Source organism: Anabas testudineus, chromosome 10 (genome assembly GCF_900324465.2).
Source record: "Anabas testudineus chromosome 10, fAnaTes1.2, whole genome shotgun sequence".
Lineage (NCBI taxonomy): Eukaryota > Metazoa > Chordata > Actinopteri > Anabantiformes > Anabantidae > Anabas > Anabas testudineus.
Window position 1 is genome coordinate 13,797,680 of NC_046619.1, and position 22,466 is coordinate 13,820,145.

The following is a 22,466-nucleotide window of genomic DNA, read 5'->3' on the forward strand; positions in this document are numbered from 1 at the left end:
TTTTAGGATTCTGGCTTTTGTCAGACACGTTGTTGAGTGACTGTACTATTTCCTAGTCTAAAAAGTTAGAAACTTAATATTGTCTTTAACGTGAAATATTCAGCCCCCTTAATGCAATGTCTGATAGCTTTGTGTGTCAAACACTTAAAAAACTGACATGTCAAAAATCAATAATAGATAAAAGTCACAGATGAACATGTGGTTTTTGACCAATAACATTTAAAAACATCTACAGTTTCTACATCAACTGGATTGAGATGATTATAATGAACTTACAAAATGAAATTGAACGATACAGCTTTTACAGTGTATTCGCTGGTAGCTTCTGTCTATGGTTTGCTGTGGTTATCGGTGTAGAAAGGTCTCTTTGTATCTGTAGAGTATAACCATCCAGAAACCATTTAAATGAACCACCAATTTCCTAGTCTGTAGTTAATTTTTGTCTTACTTATTTCATGCAGTGAACCAGGATGTAGTTTGAGAAGAGTCTTTTTTTCATACAATCTATTCCTGTTCAATATGTGGAAGCAAAAAGAAAGGATTAAAAAGCAAAAATACAAAAGATTTAAAGCTTTCAAAGGCACAGAAATTTCTCTCCCATTGTATTTTTCAGTTTCAAAACTTGAAGAATGAAAATGCCACATTAAAGCAGCACCTGGAACAGCTTGTGACCAGACTGCAACAGCTCGAAGACAAGAGGAAAGAAGAAGGAGTGAGGAAGCCAGACAGAGAGGATGAGAAGGAGGAGAGAGGAGTACAGGGCTCTGAATCCTGCAGGGGGGAGGGAGAAGGAAGGGTGAGGATGATGGAGGAGAGGGAGAGAAGAGTAGAAATAATCAGGACCCAGAGGGAAGCTGGAGTTGGTGAAGAGGTTCTTGGTGTTCAAGGGGGAAAAGGTGAACCATGTGTTGAGGAGATGGAGCCCAAAAGGAGAGGTGAGGCAGAGGGGGGACAGAAAGACAGAGAGAAACAGGAGAAAGAACTCGCTGCAGCAACAACAAGCTCAGAGACCCAGAAGCATCCAAAGAGTGTGGAAGATAATACACAGACAGAAGCTGCTCATCAGGCTGTAGTAGGTCCTGATGTGGTGCTTCTGACAAACCAGCTCCAGGAGGCTCAGGAGGAGACTGACAGACAGGCAAGTGTGGCCCAGGACCTGCGCTCCAAGCTGGCAGAGCAGAGCAGAAAAACCTGGGAGGCTGAGCAGAGGCTGGTGGTCATTGAGGCCGAGCTGCAGCGTCTGAAAAAAGCAGCTGACAGCCTGGGAGAGGCCCGGAGGCAGATAGAGGTATGAGTGGATGAAAGGACGGAGTCAAGAAGGTGTTAGTTTAGTGCCAGATGTACATCGTAGCAACATCAAGTGGTCAAGCTTTATTTTGCATTTATGTTATTTTCAATTTCCTTTGAAAAGGTGCTCTTTTCATTAATAACACAACTGCTTTCCGCTCCGTTACCATGTTACTGTGCTTAAATAACATAGCTGCAACACATCAGCATGTTAGCATTGTCATTGAGCATTCTATCAAACTGGTATTAACATTTAACTCAACTGTAAAATAAAAATAGTTGCAGCTGAATTAATTCTCTGTTTCTTTCAGGTGCTTCAGTCTGAGGGTCTGGTCATGGAGGAGGAACTGTGTCGCCTCCGAAGCCAAGCGGAGCTTCACAGGATGCAGACCACAGTCATCGCCACCCTGGAGGGAGAACGGGCCGCACTGGAGAGAGACAGGGACACACTACGCAGCACCGCGGACGCCCTGCGCAACGCCCAGCGCAAGGTTGGAGAATACACATGCACCAACACACACACACGATGCAATGACAGCTGTGACACCAAACATGACCACAGTCGATGTCACTTTACTTCAGGGAAGATGAACAAGAGGTAAATAAAAAAATTAAAGTACAAACCAAATGAAAGAGAGCAGAGTTTTTTTGTTGCAACATTAATCCTACATTAATGAATTCATTCCATTTTTAATAGCCAATCTCATTATTCTGTAATCTTTTTAAATAATGACTTGTTTACATTGAATTCATTGCATTAGTTCTGAGTTCCACTTGCCAAATAGATTTCTTTCACCATCTCTTGTATTTATCTGAAAACTAATTACATTATTGCACGGAGAAATTGCTCAGCAGGAGGCGGATTTGACAGCGTGAAGTAAAACAGATGATTCAGGCTCTCTGAGAGTAAGGCAGTGTGTTTATATACATCCAGTACTGATCGAGTGAGTTTCTGACATATTGACAACCAGCTCATCCACACCCAGAGGGGAGGTTGCAGGTTGGGGTTTTTCCCCATATGTAGGTTAATAAAAAAGTCTAAACTAAAAATCTCCCTTTCAGGCTCTGCAGGATGTAAAATCTTTGTGAATAGTGTGTGTAATGTACTGTTTGCAGTAAAAGTGCAAGACATCAGAGAAATTGCAAGCTAAGACAAAGATGTACTAAGTCAGCATTAAAGAAACTATAAAGGGGATTCATGAAATTCTACTATTCAGAGAGACATGTACATAATCCCTCCTCTGATGTTGTAATAGTCTACTGTGTTCTGTTGAGGCTGCACCCTTACATTTAATTACCCAAACAGTACGCATCTTTTAAATACTCTTAGTAAGAGCTGTTTCTGTGTTAACCGGTTTACGGCCATGCAGACAACAACTATACGATCTATAAAAGTAGGTTGTTACAGAAGCGTAGTGTGCTAATATACATCAGGCGATTCCTTTACACAGTATTGCTCATTGCACCTCATAAGACCATATATAAAATAATGAAGTGTTCCCTTAATCAAACACTAAAACAACTTTTTACTGTTTTTAATGTTACGTCAGAGGAGATGCTGTGCTATAATTTCAGTTTATTGATAAAATAACTTCAAGTAGCATGTGTTTGAAACAGAGTCAGAATCAATGGTGATAATAATAGTGAGTGTTAAATGGTACATGACGTCCACTCTTCTTTTTTCAGCTGTAGGGGTAAATCAAACCTAAAATAGGAAATTACAACTCCTCTAGATCCTCTTTCTTCTCTTTGCTTCCTCGCTGTTGGGTGGGTTTACAGAAACACAATCATACCGTAATGCTATTTTGGTCACTGAATGTGTATCTTTAATTCACGTGGTGTGATTCTCATTCTTGATCAAACTAATAGTGTTAAAGGTGGAGTTCTCTTGTAAACAGAGTTTTGTTTGTTTGTTGTTTGTTTCTTTGTGTTTCATAAGTTGGATATTGTGACTAAACGTAAACTGAAGTAACCTGTAGTGATCAGAACATTAATCTTCCATCTTGTCTTATTTGCCAGAGTGACCAGTTGGAGCTCACCACTCAGAGTCTCAGAGCAGAGCTCGAACGCCAGGGTCGGAGTTTGGAGACTTCACGCCGTCGGGAGGAGGAGCTGGAGGCAGAGCTCCGCGAGGCCACTCGGGAGGCAGAATCTCTGGCCCGGGCACGTGATCAGGCCCAGCTCGAGGCGTCACGGCTTGAACATGAGAAGGAGGAATGCCAGTCGGAGCTGGATGCCCAGCGGAAGGAGGGAAGGCAGAGGGAAAGGGAGGTGGCCAGACTGAGGCAACAGCTGGAGAGCACGAACCTGGCCCTGGAGCACAGCAACCAGAGAGCTCGGGCTCTGGATGCTGAACACAGGTACACACACACACTTCTGTGCATACACTTAACCTTGATCATGAGCAGAAGTATGCAATTAACTTTACAAGGCATCAGAGAGAGCTACTTAGCAGCACCGTGCATTTATCTATAATGTCAAGTCTATCTTCATTCAACCTTCTGTCTGGCCTGTGTTGCTGCTGGCCTGTGTGTGTGTGTGCAGACGTGTGTGTCAGCAGCTGTCTGAGTCCAAGGAGCTCTGCACTCGGCTGCAGGACCTGGAGAAAGAGCTCAGCACTCGATTAACCAGCATGGAGGAGGGCAAACAGCAGCTGCAGGAGCAGTATACAGACGCTCAGGCCAAGATTAGCTCACTGTGCCAGGTGTGTGAGGGAAATGTGGTAGTTAAGTCACTGATTTAAGCCCTGCCCCAGGAAGGTAAACTCACCTAAACTCAGCCAGACTATCTTATCTGAGGAACAGAGTTTATGCTCCCTTGTTACAAACTATTAACAAACTATGACACTACGTACCAATGAAGTATGTGCACAATAAAAAACAACAACAATTTCCATACTTTATTCACTTTATTGACAGTTTCTTAGCTTAGTATAAAGGCCTGAAAAAACTGTCCAAATATGAAAATATTTACCCTGTAAAGAAGAAACAAAACAAAAAGTTTTTTGATATATAAACTCAATTTCAAGATTTCATTGATGTATCCGATTTCTGTTTTGTGCAAAATTATAATTATTGATTTAAAAAATTAAAACCAAAATAATTTTAATTATCTAGAAAGGGCAAAAATATTCTGTGAAGGTCTGGTAATACTGTAGTGTTGTTTTGCCTTATGATGCTAACAGAGCAAATAGTTCAACATTTAAATACTCTGCACCCTTCTCTTTCTTATCAGGACTTATCCAGTGAGCAGGCACGGTCTCAGGAACTGTCCGCTGAAGTTCAACATCTCAACCAGAAGCTACTAAAAGCCGAAGCTGCGCTAAAGACCACCACCAATTCTCTCCACCAGTCACAGGAGAGAATAGAGTCCCTCTCCCAGAGCCTGGCGAAAAGTGAATCTCTTCTCCAGTTGGAAAAGAGAAGAGAAAGTACAGAGATGGACGCCGCATCTAATTCAAATTCAGACTCCACAAACAAAACACACATTTGTGAGTCACTCACCCAGGTGACATCTGATCTGGATCAGTCCTCTGAAGCTGGCAAAGGTCATAACCTTTCCGTGGCCCATGATTATGCCACAGGAGAAACAGAGCGACAGCTAAGTGAGAGGTTGATAGAGCTGGAAAAAGAGGTGCGTATCTGTGTTTGCATATATTACGGCCGGATGTATATGTGTGTATTTGGGTTCAGTGCATGTTCTGCATGAGGGACACGATCTATATTATGCTGAAATTCTTGCTTAAGGGCTGCTTGATGACTATCAACTCACTGTAGACCTCCACTTCCCCAAGAGCAGCACTTTATTTTCAGAACTACTGCTTTATCTCTGCTCATCAGTTTTTATAATGTCACCTCGGCTACTGTTAATCTTCCTTATCTCCTCTGCTCTCATGGTTCAGCTCCTACTTCTTTCGTTCTCTCCCAAACACACGTGCATACAGTACAGACACACACACACACACACACACGCATATAAACTCTAACATCAAACTTTAAGGGGTGGCTCCAACTTTACCAAGGTCGGGAATGTCATTTGTTGCGTTTTCCCAGGTGAATTTTAAGTTTTACATTAGGATAGATGAAGTAAAGCAGTAACAGTAGAAATGTTATCAGCTAAATCAACTTAATCTGTTAAAATCTGAATTATACTTAAAATTTAAAACGTGTTTTTAAGTTAAAACAGACACTACCGTTCAAAAGTTTGGGGTCACTTAGAAATGTTCTTGTTTTCCATGAAAATGTTAGTTTAACTGGAGATTGCACAATTGCTGATGTCCCAGATACTCAAATGTTATTTGTATTACTTCTTTAATCAACAACAGCAGTGCTAATATAATTGCAAAAGGTCTTTCTTATGATCAATAAGTCTTTTAAATTGATAAACATGCATTGCTTATGGAGCTGAGAAGCCCTATCATAGCATGATGCTGCCACCATCATGCTTCACAAGATACTCTTTCTACTGAAATATAGTGTAGTAGATTAGAAATAGCATAAAATGGAAATGCTTAAGTACAAGGAGTACTGCATACTTAGTACTTAGTACACAAGTAGTTAGTAAATACTAGAGTTGATGAACATGCTCTTCTGACATTATCTGGCAGAACACTATGGTGAAAATGCAGAAAGGAGCCAGTGAAAAAAGTAGAAAGCTCCTGTGCAGCAGTGTGATTCTGTTAGGGAGGAAATGTGAAAGAATCCAAAATGAAAAAAAGAGCTGAGGCACACCAAAACTCAGCCTTCGACTCTCTAGACGATACACACATGAAATGTGTGGTCCCTGAGCCAGTACTTGCAAATATGTTCAAACAAATTTATACTGTGCAGCGGCTGTAGAGCTGAGTTTTGGTGTACTGCAAGCACGGTGTAATTGTACATTGAACAGATTTTATGCCGTCATCTTTTTCCAGTTACTCCCTGTATTTATTGTATAAGTTCTCACTTTATAAATCTACTGCTTGACTGAAGTGTTCTGAGAGGATTAGCTGCAGATTCGGTCAAAGTTCAGATAGTATGGATTTTTAAAAGTGCATGTGAAGAAAAAAGTAGCAGTCACTGCTACACATGGCTGTGGATGCTTTCTCTTTGTGAAATATATATATATGAATATTTTTCCCCTCAGAAAGCGTTGGCAGTTGCAGGACAAGAGGCTTTGCTGTCGCGGTTGTCCCAGTCCCAGGAGGCATGTGAGCACCTTAAGGAGCAGCTGGAGGCTCTGCGCCGGCACTCCCTCAGCCTGCAGGACTCCTGCACCCGACTGCAGACTCTCAACACCCAGCTACAGGTGAACAGAGTGTAGAGTCATGTGTGAATATATTTGTTTAATTTGAGAAAAAAAGAAATTACTAGACATAGACATTCACTTTTAAATTGTTTGTAAGCGTGCGGTCCAGATAAATTCAAGTACATGGAGAGGTTTTGATCATCATACTTGTTAAATGTCTGCATGTAAGCATGCATTTAGTTCAGTTACCACTGTGACTAGGAACAGCCTCTCTAGAACAACTACTGTGGCTGTAGATTCGTGTTAAGATTACCTATCTTACATGCTTATATTAATGTAATTTTAATTACTAGAAGTTTGTAAAAGTTCTAAATATTGCTAGCCTCTGCAGGTGGACACCGGGGAACAGAAAGGCTAATAAACCTACAGCATTATGAAACTTTCAGTGTTTGGGTTATTGACTTTGTGTTGAGCTCCTAAAACACAGGCACAGACGTGATCTCTTTGTTTAATGCTACGTACACAAAAACACACGCAGGTGGAGCAAGTGTCAATGAGCTCCCAGCATGCAGCGCTGCTGACACGCTGCAGCGAGAGCGAGGTCAGGTGTGCGGCGCTGGAGGCCGAGTCCAAAGTGTGGGCACGGGAGCGGGAGGAGTCCGTGGCCAGGATGGAGGCCCTGAGGCGGGACCACGAGCGGATGACAGCGCTACAGCAGCGACAGGAAGTGGAGCTAGAGGAGATGCTGGACAAACACTCTCAGCTGAGGAGCAACAACCGGAGCCTGGAGGCCCAGCACAGGGAGCTGGAGACCAGGTACAAACATGCACTGACTGCATGAAATCAGGTTATTTTTCAGTGTTTTGTGCAGTTCTCCTGAACAGTGATAACGTACAAGAACAACGCAGAAACACACCAACAACTTGCATCCTTCAAAGATACACACTCTCTCTTTCAGCCTTACATTTTAAGAAATATTTTTTTGTTGGGACGAATGTTGTGTTGTGCTATCTCAAGGTACAAAGAGCTCTTGGATGGTAAAACCCAGCTTGAGGAGAGAGAGCGGGAGATGAAGGCAGAAAGAGAAGCGATGGAAGCCGAGGCCCAGAGAAGGCAGGAGACAGAACGAGAGCTGGAGAGACTGAAAGAAGACAACGAGCGGTAACAAATCCAGTCAGCTTCTTCGGCATCGCATTCATGAGATCCGGTCATGCTTTCTCTCACCTCCTCTCACTGCACGCCTATTCATTTGAATACAGGGAGCAGCAGCGGTAATGCTTCTATATGAAGCACAGGGTGCAACACGGATCAGTTCGAATGCAAATGTGCTGTAGGAATGCACAGAATATTCCTGATTTAAGGCTTAGGGGCTTTTGGGATCAGTACAAACAGAACAGACGAGCAAGAAAAAGCAAAACACCTAAGTTTTATGTAAGGATGGGAACTTAAGGATATTTTCCATGCTCCAAACTGTGGCTATCTGCATATTTAATGTTTTCTTGATCACATCTGTGAATTTCTAGGCCTCAGACCAGTCTTGCTATGATTTGAGGTTTAACTAACTATTACTAACTAGATGTATACTAAAACCAGATTACATGAGTGCTTGTAGTTAAAAGGAGTCACTCGTTGTGATGATCCTTCAGAGAATTATTACTCAGCTCTGACACTCTCATCAGCTTGAATTATTTTTTATTTAGCATATTTAAGATCAGGCCGATAAATTAATTGTTTTTCTCCTGCACTGTGGGTTCAAGTAAAACCAACCAAAGAGATGTATATTTGTCACAGCTGGTGGTAAAGACCAGAAATCAAGTTAAAGAAGAGCAAAAACTAAACAATAGTGGTGGATTTTCACTTATCTCAGTTTGGTTTTTATTTATTTTTTATATTTTTTCATCATATTGTTGTGTCTTGGACTGTTTGTCAGACAAAAAACAAAGATTTAATTCACTATATATGTTATAACTACTGACACTTTGTGGATTAATCGCAAATAATAGATTAGTGTGGTGGTGGAGTCTGAAGGGAAATATAGAGACATCGGCCACTGATCCACGCTGTTTACTGGTCCAATTTTAAATTACATTAAAAAGTTTTATTCCAAAACACCTTGAATCCACACTGGGAAAATAAAATGTTGGATAGTTATTACTGAACATTACCTAATTTTCCCCTCAGTGATCATTAAGAGTTTCATCTTATCTCATTATAGTTCTCATTACAAAATGAAACAAAGATGATTGCTACCTCTTCGCTGTTACTATTTTGTAAGCAATAGTTTAAAACCTCTGAGTGAATCAAATGATGCTTCATAATGTGTCCTTCAACCACTCTGGCTGTAATTACACCAGATTTATCTCTTGGTTAATATTTGGTTTTATGGAGACTCATTACGTTGTGTAATAATAGAAGAATGAGCTTTAGTTAGAGAGTATTTACAGTTTAACAGTGATGCACTTTAGAGGACACATAACAGTGACAGCAGTGAGTAATGAGTAAAACCCTGTTGTGTTGGTGTTACAGGCTGCAGACCCAGCAGAAGGAGTGGTTGGTGTCGCAGGCGGAGCTGCTGGCTCAGGGCTCGATGCTGAGGGGGGAGCTGAGTGCCTCCCAGCTGGAGCGAACTCGACTGGAGGGGGAGCTCAGCGCGCTGAGGGAAACCAACCAGAGCCTGGATCTGAGCAACGCCCGCCTCACCAGCCAGTACCAGGTATTAGCCCCCCACCCCACCGCACACACAGACACCTGCTGATACACACACACACACACACACACACACACACGTGTTTTGTATTCAAGCTGCAGGTTGATCATTTACATGCAAAAAAGGGATTTAGTGCTTCATAGCAAAGACACTCTGATACATTACCCTCTTCAAATAAAGAAACAAATTTATTTAAAACATTGTTGGGCAATTAAACGAGATTTATTAGGATTTGATTGCAGGTTTTAGAAAGTGTTTTACATATCTATCTGGAGAGGAACAACTCACGTCATATCATCAGTTCGGAACAGTAGCTGTTCCTTGTAATATTTGACATAAAACCAATTTCAGTTTGACATATCAAGGAAAAAATTAGAAATCTGTCTAAAAAGTGTTGGAGCTAAGCGGGAACAGAAGTATCTTGTGCTTTCACTGCAGCTTTCCTTTTTGTGTAATGCTGTCAAACGAGCACTGAAAATGGAAAATGGTTTTTCAAGCAGGCAAGTCTCCAGTTGTTTGAGGGACCAAACAGGTGGAAACTGACTTCCCACCAAGAGTTTAAGAAGTCAGTCAGCAGATGTTTTGTGCTCTTGCTTCATCCAAATGCTCATGAAACCACTCTTGAATCACTCGGTTCTCTAAAAGGATATTTGGCTAGAAGATGCAGGGACACAAAATTGTTGAATAGATTCAACCCGTGCAGACCAGACTGCGATTCTGGATCATTTCCACAACTGTCCCTTATCTGACTGTGAACTCTGGCCTCCTGCAGCATGCTGAAATCATACATATCATCATTTGTCATTTTTGATTGTAATAAACTAAGATAATACAGCCTTTCTATTAGTACACTTAATTGTAAACTATCTTCTTCTACCTGCATTCAGTCCTAAGCTGACTGGACCTGTCATGTGCTCCACTGGTGCTGCTCTGTGGCCAGCAGATCAGACTGTGGTCGTACTGGGCTTCTTAAAACTGTCTGTAGCTTCATGTTTACCACACAAACATGAGAGGGGTGTCTTTTGTCTTTTGATAAGAAATCAAGTTCATTCTTTGATGTCAAACTACTCTTTCAAATGACTTTCCCCATTGAATCTGATGAGTGTGATATTTGCACAAATTACATTTCTTGGTTCATTTTCAGCCTCATTTCTGTCCAGATCATTTCTGTGTCGGCTCAAGTTAAACTGCTCTCTAGTTCACACTGGAAGTGTTAAAGTGTTAGCTTCTTGGATGCTTCATTCAGCCTCCTGCCATGCTCTTTGTAGCTGGGCATGGCTCCTGCTGTCCAACATTTAACAGAAGGAGATGGAGCAGGAGAAGAGATTTGATTAAAGGGAAAAAGTCGACTTAGAACAACACCGGGTGATGGGGCTACGTGTGTTAGCCTTAGGTGTAAACTTTACCGAGCTCTCTGTGTCCATTTTTCATTCAGACCTGATCTCTATGCTCTTTGCTCATTTGTGGTTACGTGCCTTCAGTCAGCTGATGCTGCTGAGCTCTGACCTCTCGCTTTACACTTCTGTCAGGATTTATTAATCTACAGTTAGTGACCATTGCCCTGCTGTTCAGACACTAACTCCTGAGTGTCGCTGTACCTCTTTCAGTGTCCTTTGATATTGGTTTAGCGTATGTGACAAGCTGACATACTTTACAGACTGCTGCTATTCAACCAAACATGAACCAATAACTGCAGATCTATTTTGTGTTTTTCTCCTGCCTTTTTTTAACAACTTTTCTTATTTTATGTGAATAAATACACACACTGTCATGAGAATACTTTCATAGATGTGCTCATATGGAATAATTATGTGAGGTTTACATAAAGAAACATCCAAAAACTTCGCTATTCAACCAAACATGAACCAACAGAGTGATAACTGCAGATCTATTTTGTGTTTTTCTCCTGCCTTTTTTTAACAACTTTTCTTATTTTATGTGAATAAATACACACACTGTCATGAGAATACTTTCATAGATGTGCTCATATTGAATAATTATGTGAGGTTTACATAAAGAAACATCCAAAAACTTCACATTGATCTTACCAAACTATTTATTTCGACTGATATTTATGATCTTATGGGTGCAGCTTTTGACCCAGTTGAAGGGGAACATGGAGGAAGAGAACCGCCACTTGGCTGAGCAGAACCAGAGTCTGCTGAAGGAGAACCGGGCCCTTCTGGAGCAGAGCCTGGAGCGCCGTGACCAGCACTATTCACAGCAGAGGGAGTACCAGTGAGTACACACACACACACACACACACGCACGCACACACACATACAAATCAGATGATTTGTTTCTCTGTTTCAGGTTTATAACAAAGCATCTTAACATCACTCTTAACATCACTGTTAACACCACTGTTCAGATTATAACTACATGCAAGAGCAAATTTTATGTAATGTTTGTAGGCGGTAACATGGTCTATATTCTTATTCATGAAAGCACTTATGTGAAGGTTTGAGACAACAATTTCACAGCCCAACAGCCCCCAGCAGTCATCCTTTTAAATGACTAATAGACTGGTAGCAGATTAATCCAGAACTAATAGTCAGCATACAGAACCAGCTTCACCCTTTAGGTCCAATGAGTCATATTTCAAGCAGCCTTTTAAATTTAAGCTTTCAATTTTCAAAATGTTTTTTTTTTATTAGTGTTTCACAGCACTTTTGAGTTCAGCACCCTGCCAGGTGACATCTGTAGCCACTTAAACCTGTAACACTGGTGGGTCTCTGTTACTAATTTAAACAGCCATCAAATGTTCAGACCTATAGTATTCACTTTAATTTTCAGTCCATTTTAGCATAGATAATATAAAAGAGAATGAAAAAACATTTAAAGATGACGCAAAGATGCACAGATTCTTGTTTTTACCAATATACTGCATATGGCATGATATAATAATAAGCAAATTATTTACATAATGTGCAGTTTAAAAATAGAGTTTTATCAATTTTTAAAGCATTTCCATTTTTTATCGTGTTTAGAGTGAGTGAGTTTAGAGGAAAAGTGCTGTGGAGGAAGGTTTAGGTGAGAAAGTCATCGTTTTGTTTGGATTTCATTCACTCCCAGGAGGAAGGACACAAATGCACACACAGTAACAACTTACTGTTGTTACTTACTATTCCAGCCTGTAGATTCACACTATTTCACTAATCGACAGTTGCTGACAGTACAAGAAACAAAGCTACAGTAAGAAAAACAAGTTAGGAAACATGCAACATGGAAGTGTTTCTATCCTGGGAATATTCCCCAACAATTGTTTTATGAATAATGAAATATATGCGTAAGGAAAAGTAGTGAACACATTTGTCAGGCTTTAAAGATACACTTAAAGATTAATTTTAGTAAAAAACAATGTATTTGAACATAACTGGGGATTATAGATCAAATGTGCATCATAATAGGTATTAAGTCTTGATTTACATATTAACACAAGCAGCTATAAAATCAATAACTTTATATTAACAATACATCAAACAGTGACAATGTATGTGCTTATAACTTATAACCAGCAGTTCCACTCAGACTGTGCAACGCAACCAGTACCAAATGGCAACGAGCTGCTGAACTCAGTGGAGCATTTACACCAGCGCCTGATATTTCCCCAAGATTCATAGAGACTAAAACTAAAGATCTGAGTTTTCATTATTGTGATTGCGCCCTCCGGTAGCAGGTATGGATGTTCCAGTGACAGACATTGCTAGAATTTAATTAAACAATGATTAATATTTAGAGTACGAGTAAAAAACACCTAAAAAAGTAGCAAGACCCATAAAATAACTTCTAATAACAACAAAGGTTTTGAACTTATTCCACAAGCTTCAGTCGAATCTTCACCAGATTCCCTCAGCAGCCCTTTCCCATCTGAATTATTTGGTGAGGTATTATCACAAGGTGCACAGTGCATTTTTAGATTCAAAGTGATCTCTGTGATTTCCACAAAATGTGAACCTGATGGTGACTTCAGACATATTACCAGAAACAGCAGGATCATGAATGTCTGTGCTCAATTCCATAATGATTCAACAGCAATTAGTAGTAGTAATTACTTTAATTGGTAATACAGAATGCTGCATTATTATATGACTTTGCTGGTAGAGCTTAACAACATTTTACATTAACAACAAATTTACAATTAAAAACACAACAAAACATTCAATTTCCTATTAAATTCTAATCTGTCTCACTGAAGGAGAAGCTTTTCTAACACCAAATAATAACTAATGGACCAACAAACCAGCATCGCCATCAGCCGTTCCTGTTGCTAAAAATGTACCAAGGCCTTTATATTGAACTAAATGTCTCATTTTCCATTGCTCGTCTCCGCTAACATGCCTGATCTTTTCCGCCCACAGCTGTGTGTCTGTAACCAACGGTCACCTCATACTGTCAGCAACTTTGTGTCCAGTATTTTTATTCTCTGGCGTCTTTTATTCTGCAGAGGTTTGCTGAGCGCGCAGGCTATTTTCCAACAATGCCCCGTTTTATGTTTGTCCATATTGCAGCCCAAACTCTGCAACCCTTTGCTCACCAGCAGCAAATGAACATTAACGTCCACATGCAGTCTCTTTTCTGATCTGCTGTTTTAAAAAGAAGCCAGTTCAAACAGAACAGCAGGCTCCATTTCTCAGTACTGAGTTTATAGGAATGGGCTGAATCACAGAGCTCCATACACACTTGCAGAAAAATCCCATCTACTCTTTTTGATTATGAATGTATGAAATGAATCACACAGACCTTCCTGCTCATTTTTTGTCTTCATCTTACTCTCAGCTGCTTTGTTCTAATGCTTCATATGTTTCATTCAGGGAGAAGCTCAGCGAGCTCCGTCGAGAGAAGCAGAAGCTGGTGGAGAAGATTATGGATCAGTACAGAGTCCTTGAGCCCAGCATGCAGCCTCCAGCCACCAAGGCCAAGTACACACTATAAATATGCATACATCAATTGCCAAGTTATTACATGATTCAATGCAATACAATACCAGCAGGCCAGTATGTTTTTATGGCGTGTTTCATATACAATGGCAGTACAAAGTGCTCTTTAAAAGCAGCTATAATATTTTTATAATAAGAATGTGAAAACTAGAATTACTGCTTTGCATATATATGCATTTGAGGACCAGTCAAGTTGTAGTTTACACAGAAGACATTTGTGCAAGACTATGGATAGCATGCATCCACAAAAATGTGATAATGGGAGTTCGTTCATCACCAGAATCAGCAGCTTTCCTCAGCTTTACAGAGCATTAGGCTGAGGTTCAGCTCTTCTTATGGCCATCCATCCAAAACTTTGCTGTTTTGATTCACTCTCACTTGTTTCATAATCTGAAATACCACGAAACAGCAGACACACAGCTAGCAACTTAAGCTTAATCTACCAAATCTGTTGACCGAAACAGAGCTAAAAGAGAGCAAATAGTGAAATTACATTCATCAGCTGTGCAGAAACACGACTCCAATGAATGATAATGAAACTCTATGTCTGAGTGTGTAAATAAACAAGTCTTTCTAAAAGGTTAAGTAACTATATGTCAATGTTGATTAATTAAAATTAAAATTAAACTATTGAAATAAAAACAGTAGAAGGTATCAGGAATGAGCAGCCCAAGACATCTCAGGAGCAATGGACTGACGATAAAGTGCACGTAATGATGTAAAAATGATCATACCGTCACGCTTTTGATACTTCAGGGGGGTAATTTGCTTAATCTTCCTAAAGCTTTTGCCCAGCTGTGGAAATGCAAATACAATTCCCTCAAAATGATTTTTACGTCAGGGACGGTTCCTGGAAAAGTTCTAAGTTTCCAGTTAAAGCGGGCTCTTTGAAATAGTTTCACCAGCTACAAATATCTTCACACTGACTACAGTATTCATCAGTACTAATTAAACCACAATAAAGTTACCACAGGGAGAAATCGAGTTTGGTTAATTAAAGCTACACTATAAACTTTGTCAACATTGGTTCTGTGTTAGACGCCTGCTTTTCATAGCAATCATCAATACTTATGGCTAATTGATGCCTAGTATAATATTAGTAGTAGTATATTCAAGTTTAGTTTTACAGTTATTATTAGTATAATAATTTTCTCTGGTGAGTTGACAGTCCAGCGTCCTGAATGTATATTAATTTTCATGCAAATATGAATTTAGTTAAACTAAGAGCGAGCTATCGCAAAATGTAGTTAAACTACATGTTTAATTACATGTAGCTAACGACTCCCTCATCTGTTCCTCAAGAAGACTAATACTAATGATTAAAAAGAGGATGATCCCACTCTGGTAGCGGTCTCATGAAGGTATCTTTGCAGAAATGTGTGAGGAAACGCAAATAAAAAGATAAATTGAGTTCAGTGTATTGAGATTTGTTATGTTTTTGTTGTGCAGCTTTCTCAGTTCATAAGTTCTAACCTTTACCAAACGCCCGGCTCAGTGAGAGGAAACACTGAAGAGCTGAGGAGCATTTTATACTATACATTTTACTTTTAATGATTAGTTTTGTTGTGCATTTTGTCCTCAGTGCTACAAATAATATGTTATGACGTTTTAATTATAACATTTCTAAAATGGATTTTCTTTATGTTGTGTTTCAAAGTGCTTTCTTTGGCATGCTAAATGACAGTTGCCACTTTAAGACGTATTTTGTTCTAATTTTTGAAAACACTGGATGACACACAGTGCATTTTTGTAAACAGCTGGTGACACTTGGTACCCTGCAAGTGTTATCTGGAAAATCAGGGTACACACACATACACACATACACACACACACACACACACACACACACACACACACACACACACACACACACACACACACACACACACACACACACACACACACACACACTCCACTAGTTCATCCCTCTTTGTAAATGGTCCCTGTTCTCTGCGTCCTCATAGGAAATCTAACTGGATTGCAGACAGGATGAAGAAGCTAATCAAACCGCGGGGAGGAGGAAGAGAGGGACGCGCCCTCTTCACCGCCGCAGGCAGCGTGGAAAACCTGGCCGACAGCACTGAATTAACAGCAGACACACACACACCTCATCCTGGTGAGACCACACACACACACACACACACAGCCCTGCACAACACACTGCCTCTTCTTTCTCACACACACACAAACACCAGACAACTGGTTTTCACAAAGATATGCTCACATGCTCAACCCATCAAGCGAGGCTACAGGCATGCATACAAATCATCTCATGACTACCAAGTGTGGTCGGCATTGATACCACTCTCTGCTCCTTAGATCTCTCCCTATAGAATGCCAAGGCTTAGCCAGGCCGGCTTTCTCTGTTAATCACATGTTGGAGAAGGAAAAGATTCACGAGGCTTCATCCTCTTTTTATGCACCTTGACACTTTTAGTGACTGAGTGAAGCAAAAAACTCTCTGCAGACGTTTTCAAAGCCAAGATTTAAACCCCAAGCACATTTTTTTCTCTGTGTTTGACATACTATTATTGTCCCCTTTTAATTTTCTTTCCTCGTGCACTGTTTTCTATTATCTCCTGCCTTCTTAACCCGGGTGTCAAACTGGGAGGGTATTTATCTTCTTGTGGTTTTGTACACATTAACTGAAAGAAGCTAAATGGATTTAACGGTTGTATTTTAAAGATTGCACATATAGCACATAAAGAAGGCACACTATAACAGTAACAGTAAAAAATATATACATATAAATAAACACAATTTACATTGAGTAATATCTAACAACTCAGACTACTGAGAGTGAGGATGCTGATCAAAAATGACTTATGCTGCTGTATTTTGGATCATATGGAGACGTTAAATGTGCAAGTACCTGCACAAGGAGCTGGGTTGACAATTCTGATGTTTCGAATGTTGTAGACAAATTGTTTAAAATCTTCAGGACAGAGAGATGGAGGGCTTGTGGTTGGCAAAGCGTAGTTGGTCGTGATTGAAGAACCTCGGATTGCTGCGGATTTCTAGCTGATGCTGATGCTCTGTTATATGGAAGTTCCTGCTGGGAAGACCACTTCACTTTCTCTCAATGAGGTGACGCCTGCATTTAACAGAGCAACTAAGCTTCTTTATGGCTGGTTAAGGTGATTTTAACCACAGACTGAAGTCATCATCTCAGGTCTTTATCTGATTAAACAAGATGCTGTAAGTCAAAATACGTTTCACCTTCTATTAGTTTGATAAAGTCTACAGTAAACATTAAAATCACTCATCTTGTAGCTTGGGTTTAATGATGTTTCATTTTGTGAGTTTAATGCAGCATGCAAATTACAGAGGAGCTGGGGGTGGGAGGGAGGCAACAGAATCCAGAGTTTGGGTGCCTGAAAACTGATAAATAACATGAATACAAAAAATGATAAACTCATCTGTCATTTTAAATGTACACATGCAGCGTCGCTGAGATCAGTGTCTCTAACTATCAACTATCAATAATGCCTGTAACATCAATGACCTGGACATTTTTTATTCAGCACGGTACATGAGCTGCTTTCATGTGTGATTTTGTGCTCCTATGGGTAATTATTGTGCATGGAATTGGTGTCAGATCAGTAATGCTCCACCACCATCTGGAGCTCACCTCCTGACAGCTCATTCAATTCAGCATCTCCGCTCATCTCATCGACATCCTCCAAAAGCAACGTTTGGTCTGAATTTCTCACTAAGTGGTGAGCTTTTTTTATTTTTCCTTGTAATATTAGACGCAGTGAAAGTCCCTCCTGAAGCCGTACGTGGTTTTGAGACGTTTTGCAGGTTGTTGTGACAAATGTATCGCCTGACTTCTGATCCAGACATGTCTTTATTGTTTGAGGATCTGTTAATAAATCATAATACATTTAGTACTCGTTATAAGTAAGATAAAATTAAGGTCTTTCCTTAAGCCCTGTGATAGACCTGTTCAGACTGTACGTCGCCTCTCGCCCAGTGACAGCTGTGATAGGCTCCAGCACTCCTGTGACCCTTGAGAGGAAAGCGGTTAGGATAATGGATGATGGATGGAATTGAATTTGTTTATTTCTCCACCGTCGTCCCTGAAACAGCATTTGCAGTAGAAGAAGAGGTCTTTTTGTATGTACGTTCCTGGTCTGTGCTGTAAAGCAACCGAGTAGTTTTGTCGCAGACGGTGACAGACAGGACTCATGTTCATGACCTGAAACCGTTCTCTGGTGGTTTTGTACATGTTACATGTTAACATGTTATGTTGGCTACAACATAACTACCACATCCATTGTATAATTAGTTGATTTAAGTAATAATAATAATAATTTCTCCCCCTTCATTCATTTCATATGGTTTCAGACCCACTTAGTGCTCCAGTATCTCCCTCTCTGTTGAGAAAAGATCCATCCCAGACGGAGCCGGACATCTCTGCTCCCGGGACTCCGGCCATGCGCTCTGGCTCCGGGGGCCGCCGTAAGCTGGGATCACGTCACGGCTGGGGTATTGGCCTGACCAGAGGAGGCTCTGGAGTTTCTCAATCCTTCAGTCCTGGAGACCATAAGCCACCTCCCCGCCTGCGGCTGCAGTCCAGCCAGACCTCCTCTACTGTCCTCTGGGAAGGAGAGAGAGGCGAAAAGGATGCACCTCAGGCAACAGACTCAACACTGACGAATAAGGAGAATATTGAGAAGGATGAAGGGAAACATGAGGAAGAGAAAGTGGAATGACGAAGGGTATTGTGATGTCTGTGCACTTTAGAAACATAATTTAGTCTGATTTAATTAAAAGAAAGAGAACTTGAATAATAGTCATTTATTTTTGTAAATAACGAACTAAATTGTTTGGATAGATAGCTCGGACTGCTATATATGTAGCATTTTGAAAAATCTTTGTGTTAACAAGTTAAATAATAAACTATATAAAAAATTACAGTAAAGTAGATTTGTGCCCTGAGAGAGTGGTGCTAACATCTACAATAACTGATAACCCAGCTAATGTTCATGTGTCTATTAGAGTGTTATCTTCTCTGCTACCCAAGCAGAGTGATGGCCTGTGACTCGAGTCAATTTTCAATTCGAAAACATCTTTAATATTGTATATAATGTTGTGTTTCAACATAGATTTTTGTATGTCTGGCTATTTTAAATATGGGATCATTTTAGTATTCTTTGACGCATGAATAAATAAATCCTTCTATTATTGATTTCCAATGTAGTTAAGTCGTGAAGTAATTAACATCTTCTCTCCCACAGGGCCCTGAAACTAAAGATATTTAATTTCACTACATTTATCAGGTTAAAGTGTGACTGAATATATTAATAATACTGTTAGGTAAATTATAAAAATGGAGTATAAAAAGAAATAAAAGGCTTTATTCTTTTTAACCTATAATAAATTAGTAAAAAGCCCTTTTATTTTTCAGGTTCTTTCACGGTCTTGCCACATTTATTACGGTTATTTCAGCAAATGCCCAAATGACAGAACTTAAAGTGACAAAGCTCCAGCAGACGCAGTAATTAGCCTGTGACTCCTGCCCGTAGGGAGCTAAGGAGGAAATAGTGTTGGTTAGAGAAAGTTCAAGTGAGGTGGAGGCCTGGATGAGACTTAAATACTCATATCCTGTTTTCTATCTAACAGGCATCAATAATTAATCATGGGCACTGCCGTCTTCTGAATCTGGGCATTTAGACCTTAACAGAACAGTCATTTTGACTCAAACCATTATCTTTCTGTGACTGTAACAGTTTTTTCATTAAACTCAACCAGATCTGAATGCAGCTAAATTTATTATTATTCTCTAAACTGTTTCTAATTTAAAATAATTCTCTGAACCCACAGTATAGAGAATAATTACCTGTATCATGCAGCTCTCCTCTACGTTATGCAGAGTTTCAGTCTGACCTGCAGCTTTACTGTTTTGATTCATGCCCACATCTCTCATAGTCATTTTCCACCATAGAAAGTAAATAGTTCTGATAAAAAGCACTAAAAAACTAAAAACTAAAACTAAAAATTGATTGTACACTAGGTTACAGACACCTCTATTTCCAGTACTAGCTGTTGAACAGACATGGAGGTCAAAAACATATTCAACTTGAGTTATGTTTAATAAGTGAACAGTGCTGCTCTGTGTAGTTTGGATGTGCAAATACTAGTGAACAAAATGTCAGTTATTTCAGCCATGTTAACATTAAAGAGTGTAATGGTAATAATACTGTATTACTGCACTAGTACAGTAACTAATGCTGTAGTTACAGCATGACTGCAGGCAGTCAATGCAATGATCATGCTGTAGCATCACTTTATAACTAAATCTAATGCAGCTGAGCCAACAAGCCAAGCTAACATTAAAAACAGCAGCTTGTCAACCCCACTGGGACGTTCACAAACACCACGCTTCTATTGCTCTTATGTGGAAGTTCGTGTCTTATCTTGATTAAGGAGGAAAAAGAAAAATGAACCTTTACATTCCTTTTCACACTGATTTAAAATATTGACTAAGAATATTATTTATTTACGTTGTGTCAGATGCATTTTTGGCTGAACCTTTTACTACAGTTTGTCAGTTTCACTGCTCCACATACAGTGTATAAAGCCCTAAACAGAAACAGGTGCAGCAGCTCTGCAGTGTGTTTGAAACCACTAAATTACAGAAGCTTAATGTAGACATCAGGAACATTAAAGCAGCTTTGCCTCATATGTGCTACATATACGTAGTTCGGCAATGGAAAAAATACCCAAGTGGAGTAGAGCCGGTACACAAGTATAAGCCTTCATATGCAAATTTCACTCCAGCATTAAAGTTCACTGCTGGCAGTGCTTCATCTTGTCTTCCTCAAACCTTCACAGGATTAACTAAGAAATATTCAGTGTTCCTGCTGTTACCTCTGATCGCCTCTTCTCAACTTAGCTCAGTCAGAGTCCAAAAAGGTATCACTTTTAAGAGCTGATCATATATTTTGTGAGGCAAATGAATTCCTAAAATGTTACCTACACCTAAAACATTAGCTTTGAAACACAGCAATCGGAGCTGACATAACTAACAAATGTTCACCAGACATCAGCATTTAAGCACTTAAGAAAAGATTATTAAATTATGTTCAGTCAAGTTGGAGACATGACTCAGGTTTGGCTTCATGCATGAATTAAAATAAATACATGAATCCAGTAATAAACCTGGATCTGATCTGTGTACAGTGGGATAAACAGGGAGAAACTTTGCCAACTGGCTCACATATGGTTGAAAATCCTGTTTGATTTGAGGGTTTCTGTGTAAATCCAGTCATTGATCTTATGGCGAATGATCAGTGCTTTAATGAGAATCCTGATTTCACTGTTGCACCAAACGGTGTCAGCGTCGCGCTGGCCAACAGACAGACAGACGGACGGATGAAGGGGGGGGGGGGGGATTAGCATGCAGCTTTCCAAATGAGCAAACCTGAGAGTTCATCATGAAACTAAAGGAGCCCTCATATACGACAGGCAGCTTCCAAAGAGCTTCTGCCTCCCAGATTAGGTTGAGGGTACATCAGCATTTCCAGTAGGGTTTGTTTTTGAATGTGTGTGTGTGTGTGTGTGTGTGTGTGTGTGTGGGAGACAACACTAAGGATAATAGCAGGCTGTAGCTCCCCAAACACACATCCTGAATTATGATTTGCAAATGACAAATGGATTGCTAATACAATTCATGAATTATGTAGTTGTCATGGTGACATTAATCAAAAAGCAGGCTCCTTTCTCTCGGCTCCGAACATTGTGTATGTGGAATTGAGATGCATGACGGGGGCTGCACACCGAGCTGCCTGAGTGAGCGCAGGGCAAAGCGATAGCAAGATATTGGTTCTGCCAGTCACTCAGAGGCTTATTATGAGTGCAATGCAACAATCACACGCCCTCAAGCACACAGGCAGACAGTGCCCACAGACACAAAGTGAAGGGTAAGGCTTTAAATTCTCAACGGAGGAGCGTCGTGGTTAGCTACGCATGCAGCGTGAGCTTTCACAGGTTATTTTCCTGCTTTTATTAAGCTCCACGCATTGTCAAGAAATTCTTAAAGAGGGCCCTTGAAAGGAGGCTGAGTAGAATGGGAATTTTATCACTTGCAATATGACCCTTGTTTATTCAGCACGATCTATCGCTAAAATAAACCAGTAGTGTGATCGGGGGGCTTTGTACCTGTGAACAGCAACACAAAATCAGTCAAATAAAACAGTGGGAGAAAAGTCTGGCGCTAAATGAGTTATTAAATGTCATCTACACCCCGATTCCTAAAGCGATGAATGATGGATGGCTGCCTCGGCTGACATCACGGTTGG

At 40.2% G+C, this 22,466-nt stretch overlaps 1 protein-coding gene across 1 annotated transcript in view; it reads left to right on the top strand.

Annotated features, from left to right (window-relative positions):
* ccdc88b (coiled-coil domain containing 88B) overlaps window positions 1-19,509 on the top strand; it is a 35,579-nt gene extending 16,070 nt beyond the window's left edge. The window contains exons 15-27 of the mRNA XM_026357334.1: window positions 614-1,288; window positions 1,599-1,778; window positions 3,307-3,647; window positions 3,832-3,991; window positions 4,522-4,920; window positions 6,412-6,573; window positions 7,052-7,329; window positions 7,531-7,674; window positions 9,040-9,226; window positions 11,313-11,458; window positions 14,035-14,142; window positions 16,125-16,276; window positions 18,511-19,509. Of these exons, the coding sequence (XP_026213119.1) occupies window positions 614-1,288; window positions 1,599-1,778; window positions 3,307-3,647; window positions 3,832-3,991; window positions 4,522-4,920; window positions 6,412-6,573; window positions 7,052-7,329; window positions 7,531-7,674; window positions 9,040-9,226; window positions 11,313-11,458; window positions 14,035-14,142; window positions 16,125-16,276; window positions 18,511-18,878 (3,300 nt within the window). The 3' untranslated portion in view covers window positions 18,879-19,509. The remainder of the gene's footprint in view (window positions 1-613; window positions 1,289-1,598; window positions 1,779-3,306; window positions 3,648-3,831; window positions 3,992-4,521; window positions 4,921-6,411; window positions 6,574-7,051; window positions 7,330-7,530; window positions 7,675-9,039; window positions 9,227-11,312; window positions 11,459-14,034; window positions 14,143-16,124; window positions 16,277-18,510) is intronic.
* Window positions 19,510-22,466: the final 2,957 nt, after the last annotated feature.